An 18,864-nucleotide genomic window follows, 5' to 3' on the forward strand; every position below is an offset into this window, starting at 1 on the left:
CCATACTGGCGCAAGTTTCTGTTGCCAATCAGCGCTCGTCCAACGTAGCTGTCATGGCGTCGAACCGCATCCCTTCTGACAGCACGGCGACCTCGTCTGGCGCTGATGTGATGGAGGTGGACCTGGTCAGCAACCCATCCTCATCGCGCCGCACATCTCTCACCGCACCCTCCATCCACGAAACTCCGCAGACCTACACCGATCGCTTGCAGCACATTGCGCACCTACAAGCCCGTCTGCAGAACCTCCACCTAGATGCTCAGCGCGAGCTCAACCTGCAACCCAAATCCACGCAGCTAGAGCTTGGCACACAAACTCGCGGCATCTTCGACGCTTATGCTAAGCACGGTAGCGAAGCCCGCCTCTCGCAGTCGATCGCGGCCTTCCTTGGCTCCGAGCGCAATACCGATACCCTCCAGATCTGGTCGACGGATGAAGCGGCCGCCGCATCCGCCGCCGCCGCCCAAAAGATGATTCAGCTACGCATCCTCGCCGCGGCCCGCGCCATCAAGACGGCCAAGCACACCACCGTGGCAAACGAGATGCCTGGCCATATCAACACCATCCCGGACGCCGACATCACCGACTCACCGCTGGACGGGCGCCGCACCACCACGAACGACGAGCCCACGACCCCCTTGATCCGCGAATGGGAGTTTGCGCCGGTAGACATCACGCTCAGCATGCCCAACCACCTCGACCTCCCACCCACGCTGCTCCCCACCGTCTCACGCATCCTGAACGTGTACAACCTGCAGGCGAACGCGCGACTACACCACCACGAGGCCAAATACATCACGCTGCATCCGACACCGCACAAGACGGTTCACGGCTACGCACTGCTGCGGCTGGGGGTGAGCGAGCGCTTCGCCGAGTTGGTGGGTCAGCTGTTCGACACGGAGCACACGAATGCGATGGGCCTGTCGCAGGAGCGGCGGGCGTGGCTGAGGGAGTGTTACGAGAAGATGGGGGTGCAGGGGCAAGGCTTGAATCAGAGGGAGGCGGAGATGGTGGCGGGCATGGTGGGGTTGGATGTGGAGGGGGTGCAGGAGTGGTGGGAGGAGCAGGGGCGGAAGTTGAGGGGGTGGAAGGCCATGCGCGTGTGGATTGCGGCGAGGGAGCTGGAGTTGGTGCGCAAGGCGAAGCTGGAGGGACGTTATTAGATAGCTGATGATGGTTATGGTTGGGGCGCATTGACGTCCACTTCACCGTCGATGGCACGCCTCATATTCGGGCTGCAGTCCCAAGATACGCGAGCCCCCCAAGCCTCGGCTCCCAGCGGCTGGGCGGATCCAAAACTGCACGCGTCGCCCAACGCTTAACCAAGTCAGTCATGGCGCAGACCCGCCCGGAAGACTCGCAACGTCGGGTTGCCTTCAAGCGGTCATGGCGATGATCCGTACCTGTAGCTGAAAAGCTTCCAGAGAATATTCCATGACTGGTGCTACGAACTTGTTTCCCTAGCGCTGCAACAGCCTGGGTCAGCTCTTCAGGGTGGTGAGATCGAGACACAGTGATTCATTACTGGCAGCTAGAGCTCCCTCGGCACGGTGCAATTGTCCTGCCGTCGTCCATGATCATCGGTAAAGATGTCTCGGGCGCTAGCATGCGTACGACTACACCTTAAGAGCTCTAGCATTCTTCTACCCGGTACCCCGCATGCCCAAGTGAATCTACAGCGGTCCACGTGTAACCTTGTGATGGTGTAGCTGGTAAAGGCTCAGCTACGCCACCAACCTGCCTCATCAAGTAAGTACCTTTTAACGCAAGCGGCAATGCTACGTGGTTCAACCCGCCGTTGACATCATGTGCCGCGGCCCTGGCGTATGTCGGTGTGGCTACCGAGTACATAGTCATGGTCGTCCGTTGCTTGTTGCGAGCTCGAGCTTGAGAGGGCCGGTATCCTAAATCTGTCACCATCCCTTGAACATGGTGCTGCTCGCCATCATCACGGCCTGGGTGTCTTGGGCAGTCGTCACTACAGCATCGCCTATCTCGCGACAAGCTGCCTCTCGCTATGCACCTAGACCGGTGACGTGCCCGTCGACACCGCTTGTGCGCCAAGCCACGGGCATTTCGGACGCCGAGTCGAAGTACATCGCCGAGAGATACCTCAAAGCCTCTGAGGCTCTGCAGTCATGGCTCGAATCCGTTGACGACGGTTTCGCATCTGGTCACGGTGGCTGGGGTGACTGGCAGGGACATGGGAAAGGCCAGGGGAAGGCGCCTGTCATAGCACTGACATCAAGTGGTGGTGGCTACCGTGCTATGCTTGCTGGTGGTGGACTCATCAAGGGTTTGGACGGCCGCGAGGAAGTCACGACTGGCGTTAGTGGGCTCTACCAAGCTCTTACGTACGAAGCAGGTCTCTCTGGCGGATCCTGGCTGCTATCATCGCTTGCTGGCAACGACTATCCAACCATCAGCGAGCTGCAGACCAGCCTATGGGAGCCGGCACTGGAGCTCAGTCTCTTGGTACCTCAGATCTTGGTCTCACCTCAGGCGAATCCCATCTACACCGCCGTGGACGCCGATGTCGATGCCAAGCGCGCAGCCGGCTTCGAACCATCCATCATTGATCCTTGGGGCCGCCTGCTCTCCTATGGCCTTCTGCTCGGCCCAGACGGTGGAGTCGAAGACACCATGTCCAGTATAGCGGATTCCTCAAACTTCACAGCACATAACGCCCCCTATCCCGTCATTACCGCTCTTGGCGTCGAGGCCGGGGAATGTATTCCTGCCCGAAACGCAACACAGTACGAATTCCATCCTTACGAGTTTGGCTCGTGGGATGTCGGCGTAGACGCCTTCGTTGTCTCCGAGTATCTAGGAACATCCTTTTCAGACGGTCATCCCACTGGCGAATGTATCACCCACTATGACCAGCTAGGCTACGTCCTCGGCACGTCTTCCAACGTCTTTGCCGCCGCCTGCAGCGCCGTCCCAGCCAACAAGACCGGCGAAGCCTCTGCAACCGCCTTGGCCGAAAATCTCGCCGGCCTCGTCGCCCTTCCTGGACAACCCGGCGTCCCAGAGCGCGAGATCTTCGGCCTCTTCCCGAACCCGTTCCAGGGCTACTCCGTCTCCCCAGAAGTCTCGGCGCAAACAACGCTCGAACTCGTTGATGGCGGCGTCGGCGTCAACTACCAAGGCAATCCGATCTGGCCCTTCCTGCACCGCGACATCGACGTCATCATCGTCAACGACAACTCAGCCGACACGCCCACCAACTTCCCCAACGGAAGCGAAATCCTTAACACGTACAACGCCGCCGTCGCAGCCGGCCTGACGCGCATGCCAGTCATCCCCTCCGTTGACACCTTCGTCTCCGAAGGCCTAAACCAGAAACCCACCTTTTTCGGCTGCGACAGCCCGGACACCGCCACCATCGTCTTCATCCCCAACGTCAACTACACCTTCCCCAGCGGCGAGCCGACAGCCAAGATCCAGTATTATCGTAACGAAACCGAGGGCATGATCTCCAACGGCGTCATGACCGCGAATTATGGCGGCAAGGATAACTGGCCGCTCTGTCTGGCCTGTGGAATCATGAAGAAGAGTGGTGGGTCTTTGCCGGATGGGTGTGGGGCGTGCTACGATGAGTATTGCTTTAATTAGTTTGAGATGGAAAAAACAAACGGCTATATGTCTGATGGACTAGTGATGAAATGAAATATGGAAGCCGCAGAAGAAGCGATGATGTTGACGTGATCGAGATTTTGCCCAAGACGTGACCTGTTTCCTCTGTGCTTTCCTCTCTTTTCCCTCTTTCCCCAAAGATGCACAGCAAACAAAGTCCCCTTCCCCCCCTTTTCCCCCTTCTCAAGCCCGTCTTCCTAGACTTGGAGCACCAAGGTCCGAACTCTATCGGACCCCTGCTCCTGCAGGCTGCGCCAGCACCGGCATTCAAAGCGAAACCATTTCGTTGAGAGCCTGAATTCCAAACGAACCAACGAAGCTGGCTGGCAGTGTGGGAGTCAACACTTTGTGCTTTTTGAATGAACTAAGAAACAAGCATATGGGTGTGTGTGTGTGTGTGTGTGTGTGTGTGTGTGTGTGTGTGTGTGTGTGTGTGTGTGTGTGTGTGTGTGTGTGTGTGTACGTAGTATACATGTAAAGCTTTATTCCCCACCATAGAGGCGTGTCTCTGTATGTCCTTGTAATCTTGTCTGTACGGTGGTATATGTTCTGATCTGCTCTGCTCTCAGCTCTGTCCCAAACTCTCACAACACCAACCTCACCGGCAGAACCCAATCCCCGCAAAAAGCACTTCTGCCCATCAATTACATGCTCTATCGCCCCATGCCCTGACACAAGCTTGACTTGCTGCATAAACACAACCCCCCATCCATCCCCCTTACAAAGCAAAAGCCACAACGGCCAACGACCCCGCCAAACCCATCATCACAACATTGGCACCACCCTCATACTTCGCCGCCGCCGCGCCGCCCGTGAAAGTCGAGACCTGCGGATTCTGCGCCCCGGACGTGACACTAGCCACCGGACCACTGCCATTGCCACTGCCACTATCACTGGGCTGAGCTGCAGCAGCAGTGGGTGCGGCTACGGCGGCAGTGGTAGGACCAGCCTGTACAGGCTGGGGCATGGGCACGAGGCCGACATTGGGCGGCGGCGGTGGCGAAGACGGCGAATCAGACGGCGCGGAGGAGGCACCACCACCACCACCACCAGCTGGTGACGCAGCCCAGGCTTGAGCAGCTGGCGGCGTGGTGACGAACGTGACTTGTGGGACGGTTACGAAGACGGTCGTGGTCTGCACGGTGCCACCAGCGGAAGTGGCGGTGATGGTGTTGACGAGCGTGATGGTCGTGCAAGGGACCGAGGAGGCGGGCTTGTTTCCGCCGCCGTCGCCGCCGCCGCCTTGGGGGCCTTCGGGCTTGACGCCACCACCGGGTGGCACTACTACAGCCGTGGTAGTGGCGACTGGTGGTGAGGTGGGCGGGGGGCCGATGGGCGTGACGGTGGGGATTAGGGTGATGGAGGTGGGGACGTCGGTGCAGATTCCCGGGTTTTGGGGCACGAAAGGGGCGCAGATGCCGGCGAAGTAGCTCAGGGCCGCGGTGATTTCGGCGTCGGACTTGGACCAGGCTGTCACGCAGGAGATGACGCTCTTGGTGAAGTCGGCGTTGGGGCACATGCAGGCGGCGTCGCTGTTGGAAGTGCATTTGGCGAGCGACAGCCAGGTGTTCATGCAGCGTGGGAGGGTTTCGGGGCAGGGGGACTGGGGTGTGTCTGCGGGTGGTGGGGGAGGAGGCGGCGGAGGGGGCGCGGCGCTAGTTGTTGAAGGTACAGCGGATGTTGCAAGGGTAGAAGGTGCTGAAGAAGTCGGTATCGTGGTGGAACTGGCTGGTGGCGGTGGTGGAGGGGGAGACACTTGGGTGGTTGAAGACGGAGGTGGAGGCGGGCTAAGCTCACCAGTCGACGATGGAGGTGTTGGAGGCAGTCCAGGCTTTGTGGGCGGTGTCTCACCGCATTTGGGGCAGAATGTGACCGTAGATGTCAGGGTCGTGGTGGACAGGGTCTGTGTTGTCTGCGTAAGCGTTATGTTGCCAGTCGTCTGCGTCAAAGTCACATCACAGGTAGTGAGAGTCACAAATGTGAGCTCCGTGGTGACTTGTTCAGAGGTGGTCGTAATGGTAGCCGGCGCAGAGGTAGTCGAGGTAAGAGTCTTGGGCAGCTCCGTCGTCGAGGTCAGGGTTTTCGGTACCTCGGTAGTTGAGGTAGTTGAAACTGTGCTCTGCGATGTGGAATTAGTATACGGTGGCAATGTAGTGAATGTCTTCGATGTATCAGGAACGGTAGTGGGCATGGTAGTCGTATGCACGGACGATGTGCTTGTGCTCTGGGAGCAGCTTGTGCAGCTCGAAGACGCATGGGTTGTTGTGGATGTCATCGTGGTGCTCGTCTTGGAGCTTTGGGTCGAGATGGTGGAGGAGAAACTGGTACTTACAATCGTGCTGACCTGTGTGGTCGTAGAGGACTCAGGGGGAGGTGGTGGCGGAGGAGGAGGAGGAGGAGCAGAGCCCTCGCAGTCAAAGTCGATCTTGTGAATACCAATCTTGCAGTCTCGACCGTTCTGGGGGGTCTGGAATGTCACCGTCTTCGCACCGCCGCATTGCTTGTTGGAGATTGTAGAACCGCCCGCGGAGCATTTCTGCGTCTGCTTGCAGGTTGATCCATCAGGCATATCAAAGACCATGTCAATATCGGTGTCAAACTCGACCGTGACGTCCATGGTTTTGATAGAGAAGTTTTTGTCGGTTGGACAAGAAATCTTGGGAGATGTAGACCTGTCCTTGGTACAGGTACCTTCAATCACTTTTTGCTGCTGCACCTTAGCATGGGGAACTGGTTAGTGTTCGGAGTTAGACATACTTGAAATCCAGCACGAGCCTCCAGGGCGCGTCTCCCCTTGCGACCAGTGAAGGAATCCTGGCAGTTGAACCCAGAAAAGTCAAAGGAACCAAATTTATTGAAGTTGCCAGAAGGTAGATCCTTCCAGTCAAAGCCTCCCTTTTGCTGATCTGTGCAGACATTGTTGCTGTTGGCAGGATTGGGGAAAGACTTTGCAGCGCCCCAGTTGAATGTGGCAGCCGCCGGCTGTAGGAGCAAGACGGAGGCCAGTAGGCCAGCACTCAATGCGACCATGATGGCTGACCAGCAGTGATGCTAACTTTTTAAACGATAGGGGTGGTTGAGATATAAACGACAGACTCAATGCTTGTGATGAACGAACGTGGATAACGAAAGACAGCAAATGAAATAGAAGCAAGTATGCGCGAGGGCAAGAGGCTGGACGACGAAACCTGACAGACAGAGGCAGACATCGCGGCTTTGTATATCTTTGTCTTAAGATACTCTGGCAACCATTATCGCCTGCCACTTACACGTGTGCGGCTTTGTCTGACTGTCGAGGAGTAGAACCAAGCGTTCCCAAGGCGCGCGCAAAGAGCAAGAAAGTAGGGAGTGTTTCGGGCGACTGCTCTCAACCAAGGAATCTGTGAGTGTCGGGCAGTATGAAACGTTTCGGCCAAACTATCCTCACATGGTAGCCCGGTCGATGTGGATAGATGAAGACATGGAGCAAGAGCCGCATCGGCAATGATTCCCGGACCATGAGTCTCGTAACAAAGCGCCAGCGGCAGCGTCAAGGCGCCGACCGCGTCGTGGTGGTGAGCTAGATGTCTAGCTCAAGCGCGTATGCCCGTGGTACTCTTGGGCTCGATATAGCGATGAACCCACTATTCGGGCGGTGCCGATGTCTCACAGAGCCTCAAAGCTTAGACGAGCATTATCCGATCGCTTCGAGTCGCTGAGAGGAGTTCGCGCGTGGCGTGTACGGAAATTGCGGCGGCTGAAGGACTTGAGGTTGAGGAGCGAATGCGCGGCTCTAATTGGCCCAGACGCGCGCAGCCTTGTTTCAAGCTGCTCCCGGTCTTAGACCGACACAGTATTGCCATGCACTTCCATTCTCTACAGACATAGTAGCTAGCGGCAGCAGATTCGATAGTGGTGCTTATCAAGCGACAGGTTATGGTGTTCCAGGCCGTCGCTGATGACGCCTGATGACTTGCTAGGGAAGCCAGTCAGGTCAATATAAGCCTAAGACGGTCACGTAGGAGTTGCGGCGTCGATAGATGATGGTCTGGCGACCCGGCAAGTCCGGGTGGGAAGTGATGGCATGTTATCATATGTCTAGGCTCGCACCTTCGTTCTGCTAACAAGCTACCATCCGAATTTCTCCACGTGCACGTCTATATTCCAGCCCCAATGTACAAGCGAAGCCACACTGTTGCGAACGTCTCGAACCAAGCTTTCCGGCCCGCTGCAGACGACGACGAGCTTCTCACGTTTCGTCGTTGGGGTGTCGGTCTGTAACAGGGTAGGAGAGACGTCCTCCACCCACGCACGTAGTTCGGATCGCAGGTCTGGACGATGCCCATGAACCCCGCCGGTCTCGAACTTGGCGTCGACCAGATCCGCCGCAACCTTACCGTCTGCCTCGACATTGCGTGCTGAGGTCATTGGCATCCTGCTTTGCCCTCTGATAGTGTCGTAGCGAGGGAAGGTCGTAAGCCATTCGTCACTACCGGCATCCTGTCTGACCCAGATATGCGAATGCTTCGAGTTCAGTGGTCTGAAGCTAGTGATCGAAGACTTGACGAGTTGCCCGTTAGCATAGATCGTTCGCCGGTTCAGCAGAGAGTCAGCCCAGGATTCGACGTGCAAGCTCCATGCCAGGGGGTAGGTGACGGCAATGCCACTGCCTCCTGCGACCAGACAGACCCTGTCCGCCTTCTTTGTGGCATCAAGGGTTTCAGTTGACCCGTACGGCCCATCAAGAAGGACTTCGGTGTGTTGATGGAATTTGGCGTACTCGAGGAGCTCTCGGGAGAAGCCATCTTGAGCGCGGATTGTTAGCTGGAGTGTCCAGGGCCCAGTGTGAGATACTGGCGGTGCCGGTGAGGCAATGGTGAAAGGATGTGCTTGTAGCCTGTGCTTAGCATAGCCCATACCGGGCACTGTAACAAACACATGCTGTGATGGCAGCCACCCCTCGCGGATAGTGACCTTGCTCAACCATCGGCGAGCCCGGATCGGGATGTCGCAGTATAGCAGAACCGTCTCCTGATCGGCAGCTACTTCGAGTGTAGCAATGGATTTCTGACTTGATAGGCATGTGCGAACAACAATCCGGTCAAGAGCCCAGATGCCAAAGCTCGCCAGCACGTACGGTCTGCTGTTGCGGTGGTGGAAGAAGAGGAATATAAGTGCAGTTACCTGCAAAACAATGTGAAGAACCAGAAAGCGCTCGTAGAAAAGACGCCTGATCCACCCTATGCTGCTGATATATATGGCGAGATATGACACAAATGTGAACATACCCAGGAGCCCGACCCTGCCGGTGATGAAGCGCGACAATGGAAAATGCAACGGCCGGAGCAAGGTATACCAGACGCCGAGCATACCGAATGAGTGCATTGCGGCCAGTGCGATCATCCACTCTCCAAGGCGTCGATGAAAGATGTTCAGCCCTTCGTAAGTCCATCCAGTCAGGAACTGGACCGGCTGATTCGACTTTGCCCCAAGAAGATACAAAACGGGCAAGTTCATGACAAAGCATAGACCAGCGCGATCGGCGAAAGCAAAGAGCATTGGTACACTGAGTGCCGTGTGGAACAATAGGTAGAAGATGTTGACACCGATGAACAGCCCGATTGCTGCTGATGTGCCGTTGGCTGGCAATACATTGGCTGGTGCCGTTACAGCAGGAATCGGACGTGGCTGATAGATCCTAGCTGCATTGGCCCAGCTGACAAGTCTTAAGAACAATGTTCGGCGCCTGACGTGCGTATCCTCGTATTTACCAAGTAGAGGCCGACGCTCAAAGTCTTCCACATCATCTGAGCTGGCGTCGCCTCGTAAAGTACTGCTCGAGGATTCGAAGGATGCGGGGGTATGACTCTGCGACTGCGACGCCCTCCGTGACGGCAGGAGTCTTTTGGTCCATCTCAAAAGCCCGACAGCCAGTAGAGAAGCCGCAAGGACGGCATAGTATGTTACTACGAATTTCCTGCTGAACAGGACAGCTTCCACGAGCTTTCGGAGCGCGGGAGATCGGGGATCGAAGGTACGGTCGTCGTCGGTGGTGAAGACAGTGGCTTTGAGGGACTCTCGGATTGCTCGGAGCAGCTCGGAAGGCAGTATGCTGTCTTCCATCGCCGCAAGCTGCTGCAAGCAGCCAACGTGTCAATAATCGTAGTGCGCAGGCTGCTCATCTGAAGTTGAAGAGTGATGATGTAGATGATGTGATAAGATAAGATAATGCTTATTTGTTTAGCCGAATGAGCCGAGGCTGCCACCCCTTCGACTTCAACATTCATCACTGTCGATTGCACATTCTTTTACCGGTCACAGCAATGGCTGATATGTATGCAACCGACTCTCATCCGTTGCTGTATGAATACTGACATTATTTCGTACCTTGTTCAATACTTGCAGCTAACGCTATCTACCACTATTAGACTTCGACTACTCACGCCACAGCAATATTCTGCTGCACGACATTGACACCAGAGATTAGGATATTCTCCGCCTGCATGTCACTCTCCCAACTAGCGTGCACGGTCAAAGTCTCTTTAGGGAACAGAGTGATGTAGTTGTCCGTCCAGAATGCCGGCAGCACTTCGTTGCCCACTGCATCGACCAATGTCAGTCGAATAAAAAAGGCCGGGATCCCAGACTGGTTCTCTATCTCGACGCGGGTGGTGGACATGTTGGCTTGCTGAGATCCCCCTGACACTGACACACTCAACGATGTGTTTTCCATACCGAACAATGCAGTCATGTCCGCGAACTCGGTCACTGGCGTGGAGTACCAGCTGCTGTTGGTCCAATTGAGCACATCGTTCTGGGCAGTCAGCCAGTAGACATTGCGGCTCAGCACTGTTCCGTTGCCATCCTTGAGGAGCAGTCGCAGAAAGCCCACGTCGGTAATGTTGTCGATTCCCTGCACATCATCCAAATATTGAGCCGAGTTTGGGAATGCCTCCATCCCGCTCTCCTGATGACTCAAGCTCGTCCCATTGAGGTCAATAAGGTCGATAGTCAGATTGCGTGTGCCACTTGAGTTCAGAGCATGGCTGACCACATACAGACTCTGTTGATCGTAATTATAGACCGCGTGCTCGAGCCGACTTCCAACTTTCGTGCCGTAATAGGAGCCAGCAGCGGCCAGGTAGTAATCGAACAGTTGCCAATGCAGATTGGGCCAAGCTCCATTGAGCATCCAATATATCAGACCTGTGGCCGGGCGCATGTCCGACTTTCGTGCGGCGAAGCCCTCGAATTGAGATCGTGTTGCTTCGTAGTCCATGATTTGAGCTTTCACCAAGTAGTCTTCGAGACTGGTGGGGTCGCCATAGCGCTTGAAGAGAGCTTCATTGTAGATCGATCGATCGTAGAAACTCGACACATTGGTCGACATGTGATATAATCCCTTGTCAGGCTCTTGCCAAAGATCATCAAGATCGTCTTGGGACAGGAATTTGCGCAATGATTCCATCTCTGGCGTTCCGACGCCTGCCCCAAGCTCACTTCCGAAGCCAAAGGCAGCGCCGAGTTCATCGCCGTACCAGTATATCGGCGGTACAAAATCATAGGGGCCCTCCATTTTCATTCCCGACGGCCCGAGTAGTTCTGGGTAGCCGCGCTTTGCAGCACTGGCAACAATTGGGTTGGGCCAGTCGTACCTGTCAAGACCATTGACATATATCTGGGTGGCTCGATTGTCAGGCCAGAAGTCAGATCCTACTAGGAATGCCAACAGACTGGGGTGGGTCTGCATCATCGCGGCCTCATGGAGCATGGATACATTTGCAGTTGTGTAGTCGACGTTCGTCCATTTCCCTCCATCGGCTTCGTCGTTGTAAGCCCAACCTTCCCACTTGTCACAGCATTCCCAGCCCGCCATGACCATGATCCCCATTTCATCGGCCAACTGATAGAGCTCAGGATGTTCCTGCTTTCCCTCCAGACGGATAGTGTTGAGACCCATATCCAAGACCAGCTGAAGCTGGCGACGCGCCCGCTCCAAATCGAATCGATAGAAGATATCGGCAGAGTATCCCGCACCCTGTACGAGGAACGGCTGACCATTGACTAGAAAGACAATGTCATTCCATGAATTGACGTGACTCGAGACGTGACGTATGCCGAAAGAGCGAGACTCAGCAATGTCGGACACGATGCCATCAACAGAGGCAATTGCATTGACCGTGTAAAGTGGTTGAGCACCCCATTGTGCAGGCCACCAGACTTGTGGTCTCTCGATCACAATAACCAAAGATACTGTCTTCTCCTCGCCTGCTTCGAGTGAGACGATTTGAGAGGCATTGTACCGGGTACCATCTTCTGAACCGATGACGACGCTGATTTCTGTGCTGGTGGACTGATTCGCGTTGTTCAGGACATCTGCACTAACGACAGTCGTCACAGACTGCCTCCACGCATACTCAAAGTCGGTCTTGATTCTAGGGACAGAGATAGCAATCGGTCCGGTTTGGTGGAGGTTTACTTCCCTCCATACGCCGGTGCCATTGTCCGGTGGATAAGCTGATGAAGTGAGTCAGATAAGTACAGATAAGTAATACATGGAGAGACTCGGTAGGACAGACGGGGACACATACGGTTCCAGTCAACAAAACCCATGGCAAAATCTCGAAGGTAGTTGGTAGGGTAAGCAGTGATGAGGAGACAGTTTGGACCATCTGCGAGAAGGTGGGTGATATCATATGTTTGACCCCCGTACGCACCTACCTGGGTCTCGTTCGAAGCGACAAGCTCTCCATTGAGGTGAATATCGGCTCTTGAAGTGATTCCGTTGGTCACCAGGAAGTAGTGCTGGCCAGACTGCAGGGTCAGATCGAACTCTTCTCGGTATACCCACGGGACTTGAAAGTCTGAATAGTCGACCAGTGTCTCGAGGTGGTCGGAGAAGAAGAGGTCCGTGTCATTGTAGACGGCATTCTCAACTAGACCTGCAAAGACTGAACCACGGTATGATACACGATACCATGAGGAAACGTTCGCGTCAGGTCGAGATAAACTGCTGAGATCGCTCGGAAGACCCGCTGTTGAGTGCAGGTACCATCCCGGTATTACTGCAGTGTCGCCAGCTGTTGTCAATATCGACTGTGCAGTGGTCAATGTCAGTTCGCCAAGCAAGACTATCAATAGCCAGGCGGAGGTCATGATCGGTGCTAGCTGGCAAGAGGTTGAGATAAGAATAAGTACACGATAATGATACTCACGCCTTCGACGGAACGTTCAGCAACTCGTTGACCTACCGGAGTGTGACTTTGACGGTCGATTGAAGTCACTATGTAGCTCCCAAAAGTGAGGTACCTGGATCAGTAGCATTGGGAAGCTGCAACCCTGTTGATATGCAGGTGCAACTTGGATGCGGGGTTGCCCGCAGCGTCGCAGACGTTCTAGACTGAAATCAAGAAAGTCCAACGCGGACAATTACCCGTTGCCTCATCAACTTAAGCGATGGCTGGGGATTCGACGTGTCCTCATCATGAATGAGAAGGCGTTGAAAGCAAGCTTGACGGCGATGAATGAGGGCCGGCGCCAAGCCTCGTCAGCCTCGCCGCCTTGACCATTCCGTACACTCTCTTCAAACGTCTGTTCTCTCCCTTCCAACAGGAGCCTCGACGCTGTCCTATGATCGAGACTCGACATCTCAAGGCTTTGCCTGATGTTGCTAGCACAACAAAGACTTGCCCAATGGCGGCAGAGCTTGGACCCTATGTACGCGGCTGTGAACCACGGCAACCTCAAGCCCTTTCCGCCTTCAGGTCCTGTGTTTGGCTACCGTTCGCAAAGGATATACGAGTCAACGATCGACATGCGCTGAACAACCATGGGACTCTGCAGAAGCTGTTAACGGCTATGAGGAGCAACAAATCTGGTAAGTGACGATGCGATACCTGCTGTCGGAAGAGGAGGCCCGTTCGCAAACAAAGCGCTCGATCCATCCGAGGCCCCGTTCACGCTCACTGGATTCTTTCCTTTGATTGCAACCGCACAGAGCTACGCATTCCAGTATCCAGATCTGGTTGTTGCTATACCTACTCCAGCAAAACACTGGCAAGGCTTTGTTATATCTCCTATTAAAACCACAGCCATTATAGTCGTGTCAACTTTGAACTCTAATCCTTCTTGTTTATACTGCTCCTACCTCTCCCCACGATCGTTTGAGTCTATACAGCAGTCACAGGATCATCGCATAAGTCCAGAAATATGTATCGGTCATATCTACCCCTGCTTGCTGTCATCTCGGCCGCTATTGCAGCCCCCCAGAGCAGCGGCTTAGAGGGCCTAAGCCCCTGTGCTGTAAGCTGCCGAGATCTATCGAAGCCGACAACCACACTGACATCCTCTCTCTAGCAAAGTGCCGCTCTCCTCGCCATTGGCTCCACCAATTGCCAGGCCACCGACACCGCCTGCCTCTGCACAGGAACTGCCTTCCAAGATGCCGTCAAGGCCGGCATTGCTACCAGATGTGGCGACGCTGACGTGACGGGTACGTCCTGGCTTTCCTTCGATGCCTCGAGAAGACTTTACTAACATCTCTTCGCAGCCACCGAGGAATGGGGCAAGACCTTCTGCGCCAACGCCGGCGTTCCCGTACCTAGCAGCTCTGCCACCGCTGCCGAGCCAGATACCGCGTCCGAGCCAGGCACCGTCGAGGCGACTTCCGTCCCGACCGCTACTTCAACCAGCTGGAACGACTACGAGGGGGACACGGCTCCTGCAAACACGACCACCACCTGGGTGAACGGCACCTGCCACCGCTGCGACGAGGGTCAAGGTGATGCCACTGCGCCCAGCAACAACACTGCCCCCAACGCTCCCGCACCCACCCCGCCCGTCGAGACCTGCACCGGTGGCTGCCAACAACCTGGCAGCGCCAGCGGCAATAGCAGCGCTCCCAAATACACCGGTGCTGCTAGCCAATTGGTCCCCGCCGCCTTCTCCGGTGCTGCCGCCGTCGCGGCCTTGTTCGCTCTCCTATAAAAACACCCTCCCACAGGACCAAACCAATTTTCTTTGAATCTTTTCTTGGCATAGACAAAGTCTTTCATTCTTCTGCGTCTATTTTCGGCGTTTAGGATAGGGGTCAAGGCGGGACGCATAGACGGAGCTGGTGGGGCGGGCCAGAGAATTGAGGAAAACCTAATGAACCGCCAACATTCAATTCGATATATCTTTCCTTGAGACGGGAGTCCGATAGCTAGCGATGAGCTGGGTTGCGTGCTCACTGAAGCCTCGCTCCAATGGGGTGGGACTCGAGGCAGGGTGTACGCGACGTGAATTGAGTGGTCAAATTGAGATGGTGATTAATGATGGTGATGGCACCCACAGTCAGCAGCAAGCAACCTTGTACCACTCGTCGGATGGACATTAGCTCTAGTCACCCTCAAGCCTAATTACGGAAATGCGCGTGTGATCATTGTTCACTTTGTCTCTCATCTATATCAATCAACCCAAAAAGCACGTTTTCCGCCTTGGCGATCTATGCTATGCCCCTCCCTCAGCCACAGACCCAGCAGCATCCAACTCAGCCAGCATGCGCCGCAGCATCACGACCGCGCCCTTGCTGAGCGGTCTCAAAAACGCCTTCGTGGCATCGCCCGTCGAGCCCGCCGCATCCATGAGCTGCACCTCCTGGCTCTGCTGCTGGTCTGACTGACCGTCGTTGTCGACCTGCATGGCGCTCGTCCTCACCGCCTCGCTGCTCTCGATCAGCCGACGCCCCCGCTGGAGAATCTTGAGCAGCAGGCCTCGTCTCTGCTCTTCCTGGCTCTCCTCGGCCTGATCAATGGCCCCCATCTGCTCTTGCTTGGCCTCGTCAGGCAAGAACAGCCACGCCAGCACGTCCTCTACGCCCCTGGGCGGGCGCTCGAGGGCGTGCCGCACGAACCCTCTGGCCATGACGAACGCCTTTTCCGCATACTGGGCTGCCTCGAGCCGGTAGCCGCCTTCCTGCTCGTAGCCCTCGAAGCCCGCCTCGTTGAAGAAGGGGTTCCGCACCATCACCAACCCCTGCAGACTCACCAGCAGCTGCAGGATGGTGGCGTCTTTGCTCCAGCCCTCGCCGGACTCCTTTCCGGGCCATGTGCCCAGCAGGCTGAGACAGATCTTGCCTTCCTCGTAGAGATTCGGGTTGATGCGGCCCAGGCCGGACGTCCAGCTGTGGAAGTGTGCTATGGGCGGCTCATCGGGGAATTTGGGGCCGAGGTAGAGGTCGACGAGGAAAGGCGCGTCTTCGTAGGGCGTGTCGGGTGGGCCGATGATAAGGCAGCGCAGCAGGTCGAGACGGGAGTCATATGTACGGACGTAGATCTGCCCGGGGGGAAGCGAGGAGGCGAGGGTCTTGTGCTCTTTGCGGATTCGTTTGAGAAAGGTTGAGGAGGTACTGGGATGGAGGTCGGCGGAGTATTGGTCTGCGGGTGGAAGAATGTCGAGGACTTCAAAGGGTAGAGGTGGCTCCGAGGGGAGGTGTTGGCGGAGCGTAGCGAAGCTGCCAGAACGAGGTGGAGCAGTGGGTGCACTAGGCAGCGACACGGCAGTTTGGGTGCTAGCATCAGCCATTTCGACGTCCTCATCGATATACCCATCCTCATCAGCCTCGAGATGTTGGGCACCGGCCGTCGTTCCGTCGCTGAGTTGACTACCGCTCATGTCTTCTTCGGCAGAAGTCCAGGCGTCGTCATCCTCATCAGTGTCCAAGCGAGCGCCACCTTCGTACTCGAACGACTGAGAAATAGGTGACGGGCTCCGACTATCATCTCGACCCTCAACATAATCTTCCCACCATTCCTCCAAGTCTTCTTCAGCATCGTAGTCTTGAACGCCGAGCTCGTCAACGTTGATGCAAGCGAGTACAACGTCCAGCGGCAGCTGGGTATCGCGGCAGATCTTTCCACCTCGCATTCTCACGGTCAAGGTACCATCCAAACCAATTCCAACAATCTCGCCTATCCAAGTGCCATCACCATTATCACCTTCGCTACTGATCGCACGCTGTGTCTCTTCGATGTGCTTTGCATGCATACACGTCTTTGCACGAGTGATCAATCGGTCGAAATCGAGCGCTGGGTTTGTTGCCATCGGGAGATCGTAGGCTTCGTCTAATTTCTTGTTCTTGATATTCTTGCGCAGCTCTTCAAGGGTTGTGTTTGGTGGCAATACGACAAAATCGCGTAATCGCTTATCGAAGGCTGGGAAGGTCATGATCTCGTACAGCGATACCTCCTCTATAGAAGAGCTGATCGGTCCAAACCACGATTCAGGGCTGAGGAGCTCGCCAGCTTCGATGAGGACAACCTTGGGCTTCTCAAACCAGCGTACCTTGGCCACCCGCTCCTGATGGTCGACAGCTTGCACTATGCCTACTTTCGAGGGATGCAGATTATGCGGACGTTCGAAAAATGCCATCTCGTTGAAGGGAATAAATTGCGGCGCCGAAGCTCCCACTCCATCGTGTCCCACCAGCGATTGTTGCAGGCCGGCGCGGTTGAGAACCGCTTGACCCGGCGTAAGGGCTGATTCGAAAGCGGCGAATCTGTGAAGCTCATTCGCTGTAATAGTCGTTTCAGATCCATCTTGCCACTGAACTACCACCATTTGCGTTTTGGACACGATTTTCAAGATATTCAGGTCCCAACCCGGACAATGTTGTGATGAGGAGATCCTACGGAACGCACCATGCCGAGTTCCGTGCACGCCCGCGTACTTGACGCTTGCTGCAGTCGGATCGCGGAACCTCACCTGATCACCTGGTCTTAGGTCTTGATAAGCACCTGTCGACCGTGCTTGTGACCCGTTGTTGAGAAGGGCCACGGAACTGTCTGTCTGCGAACGTGCGGAAGGATAGGAAGTGCCGTCGCATATCTTCAATCCTTCTCGAGGCTTCAGCTCGGTAGGGTTTCTGTATGCGTTGATGTTTTTGTATACCGTATGGCGATGTGAAGGATGCTGGAGATCGCGAATTGGCTTCCGAGTGAAGGGACTTGGTGTAATCCAACGCGCATCGACTGTTCGTGGGATGACACCAATGACGATTCCCTCAGGGGGTGTGGCGCCGATATACTCGCCTCTGATCCATCGACCAGCTTTAAGTGTGGCTCTGCTTGTAGCAACGAAAGAGCCGAGTCCAGGCGTCTTCAAGGCCGGAATGGTCGACCAGCCTTGGAAGGCATCGATGACATTGGGGCGTCTCAAGTTGTCAAACTCAGGCAGAGAAACGAGGGGCTTTTCGGGGTCCTTTATGGGAAGATGGAGGTCTTGTGGAGATTTAAGTATGACAATAGAGTCGTTTGTTAGGCGTAGGACAATATCGAATTCTGCCTCCTCTATGGCCCCTAGCCAGTCATCGTACAGAGCCAAGTCTCCTTCGAAGACGTCCTGTGCATGTGTAATGTCTTGGGCCGAGACGTTGAAGATGTAGTTGTGGGGAGACAGATTTGCTACACAGTTGTCACCACAAGAGGGGATCTGCTGTTTAGCATCAGGCGCCAGCGAAGAAATCAACCGACCGTCTCTTGTTTCATGAAACACATGGTCCAGTGCATACGTGTCGGTATAGTTTATGACCGTGCCGATCATGGACGAGGACTGGCCGTTCTTCTTGACAACATCACCGAGGTCGAAGGATCGGCTGAGGAGCTCGAGATCGTTCTCGTGGGTCAAGAACGCACCGCGTTCTTCATCAACACATATGATGAAGACATATTCCCGGGGAGGTATAGCCGAGTTCACGAAGTCAATTAACACGCGCTCGGGGACGTCTGTGTAATTCACGATGAGTAGATCTTCGAGCGATGTGCTCTCAAAGCCATCCGAGAGGCCTGCAGTACGCTCGATAGTCCCCACGAGGGAACAGTCATTCTTGAGCACGACAGTGTCGTTCACCTCGAAGGTCGGCATCGATCATGATCCGAAATTGCGCGTCAAAGTGTTGATAAGGAGTATGGTTGGGATGGAAGCGGGGTGTGTGGCACAGACATTCTTGTGTCGCAGTCGCAGTCATTGCCGCAGTCGGAGGTAAGGCGGAGATAGCCATAATGGCTTACGAGCCTCGCCAAGCCCTACCCCTGTTTGCCTACCAACTACTGTATCACCTCGACCCCGGCGACTTAGGTACGACAGACGCCAGTACGGCCCCACACAGTGTGCCTTGCCACTCCCACAGCCTTTCAAAAGTGGCATATGCCGTGATACTCTCTAAACATGATGCTCCGTCCGATACCTCGGCCTAGAATAGAAACAACC

At 55.4% G+C, this 18,864-nt stretch overlaps 7 protein-coding genes across 7 annotated transcripts; 3 read left to right on the forward strand and 4 right to left on the reverse strand.

The window, feature by feature from the left end:
• Nucleotides 1-53: 53 nt before the first annotated feature.
• Nucleotides 54-1,163, forward strand: HMPREF1541_08838 (uncharacterized protein; the record flags this gene model as incomplete). The annotated part of the gene is made up of 1 exon (XM_008723156.1): nucleotides 54-1,163. One exon carries the CDS (start codon nucleotides 54-56, stop codon nucleotides 1,161-1,163), a length of 1,110 nt encoding a protein of 369 aa, XP_008721378.1.
• Nucleotides 1,164-1,929: 766 nt separating this feature from the next.
• HMPREF1541_08839 (uncharacterized protein) lies at nucleotides 1,930-3,618 on the forward strand (the record flags this gene model as incomplete). The annotated part of the gene is made up of 1 exon (XM_008723157.1): nucleotides 1,930-3,618. One exon carries the CDS (start codon nucleotides 1,930-1,932, stop codon nucleotides 3,616-3,618), a length of 1,689 nt encoding a protein of 562 aa, XP_008721379.1.
• A 739-nt stretch (nucleotides 3,619-4,357) lies between these two features.
• HMPREF1541_08840 (uncharacterized protein) lies at nucleotides 4,358-6,669 on the reverse strand (the record flags this gene model as incomplete). Its single annotated transcript, XM_008723158.1, has 3 exons — nucleotides 4,358-5,758; nucleotides 5,972-6,346; nucleotides 6,397-6,669. 3 exons carry the CDS (start codon nucleotides 6,667-6,669, stop codon nucleotides 4,358-4,360), a joined length of 2,049 nt encoding a protein of 682 aa, XP_008721380.1.
• A 1,077-nt stretch (nucleotides 6,670-7,746) lies between these two features.
• HMPREF1541_08841 (uncharacterized protein) lies at nucleotides 7,747-9,741 on the reverse strand (the record flags this gene model as incomplete). The annotated part of the gene is made up of 1 exon (XM_008723159.1): nucleotides 7,747-9,741. The coding sequence occupies one exon, from the start codon at nucleotides 9,739-9,741 to the stop codon at nucleotides 7,747-7,749; it is 1,995 nt and encodes a 664-aa protein (XP_008721381.1).
• Nucleotides 9,742-10,057: 316 nt separating this feature from the next.
• Nucleotides 10,058-12,774, reverse strand: HMPREF1541_08842 (uncharacterized protein; the record flags this gene model as incomplete). Its single annotated transcript, XM_008723160.1, has 2 exons — nucleotides 10,058-12,135; nucleotides 12,210-12,774. The coding sequence occupies 2 exons, from the start codon at nucleotides 12,772-12,774 to the stop codon at nucleotides 10,058-10,060; spliced, it is 2,643 nt and encodes an 880-aa protein (XP_008721382.1).
• Nucleotides 12,775-13,827: 1,053 nt separating this feature from the next.
• Nucleotides 13,828-14,604, forward strand: HMPREF1541_08843 (uncharacterized protein; the record flags this gene model as incomplete). The annotated part of the gene is made up of 3 exons (XM_008723161.1): nucleotides 13,828-13,920; nucleotides 13,975-14,110; nucleotides 14,168-14,604. 3 exons carry the CDS (start codon nucleotides 13,828-13,830, stop codon nucleotides 14,602-14,604), a joined length of 666 nt encoding a protein of 221 aa, XP_008721383.1.
• Nucleotides 14,605-15,108: 504 nt separating this feature from the next.
• On the reverse strand, nucleotides 15,109-18,519 carry HMPREF1541_08844 (uncharacterized protein; the record flags this gene model as incomplete). The annotated part of the gene is made up of 1 exon (XM_008723162.1): nucleotides 15,109-18,519. The coding sequence occupies one exon, from the start codon at nucleotides 18,517-18,519 to the stop codon at nucleotides 15,109-15,111; it is 3,411 nt and encodes a 1,136-aa protein (XP_008721384.1).
• Between the last annotated feature and the right edge of the window lie 345 nt (nucleotides 18,520-18,864).

The sequence above is a fragment of the Cyphellophora europaea genome, assembly GCF_000365145.1.
Source record: "Cyphellophora europaea CBS 101466 unplaced genomic scaffold supercont1.9, whole genome shotgun sequence".
Taxonomy (NCBI): domain Eukaryota; kingdom Fungi; phylum Ascomycota; class Eurotiomycetes; order Chaetothyriales; family Cyphellophoraceae; genus Cyphellophora; species Cyphellophora europaea.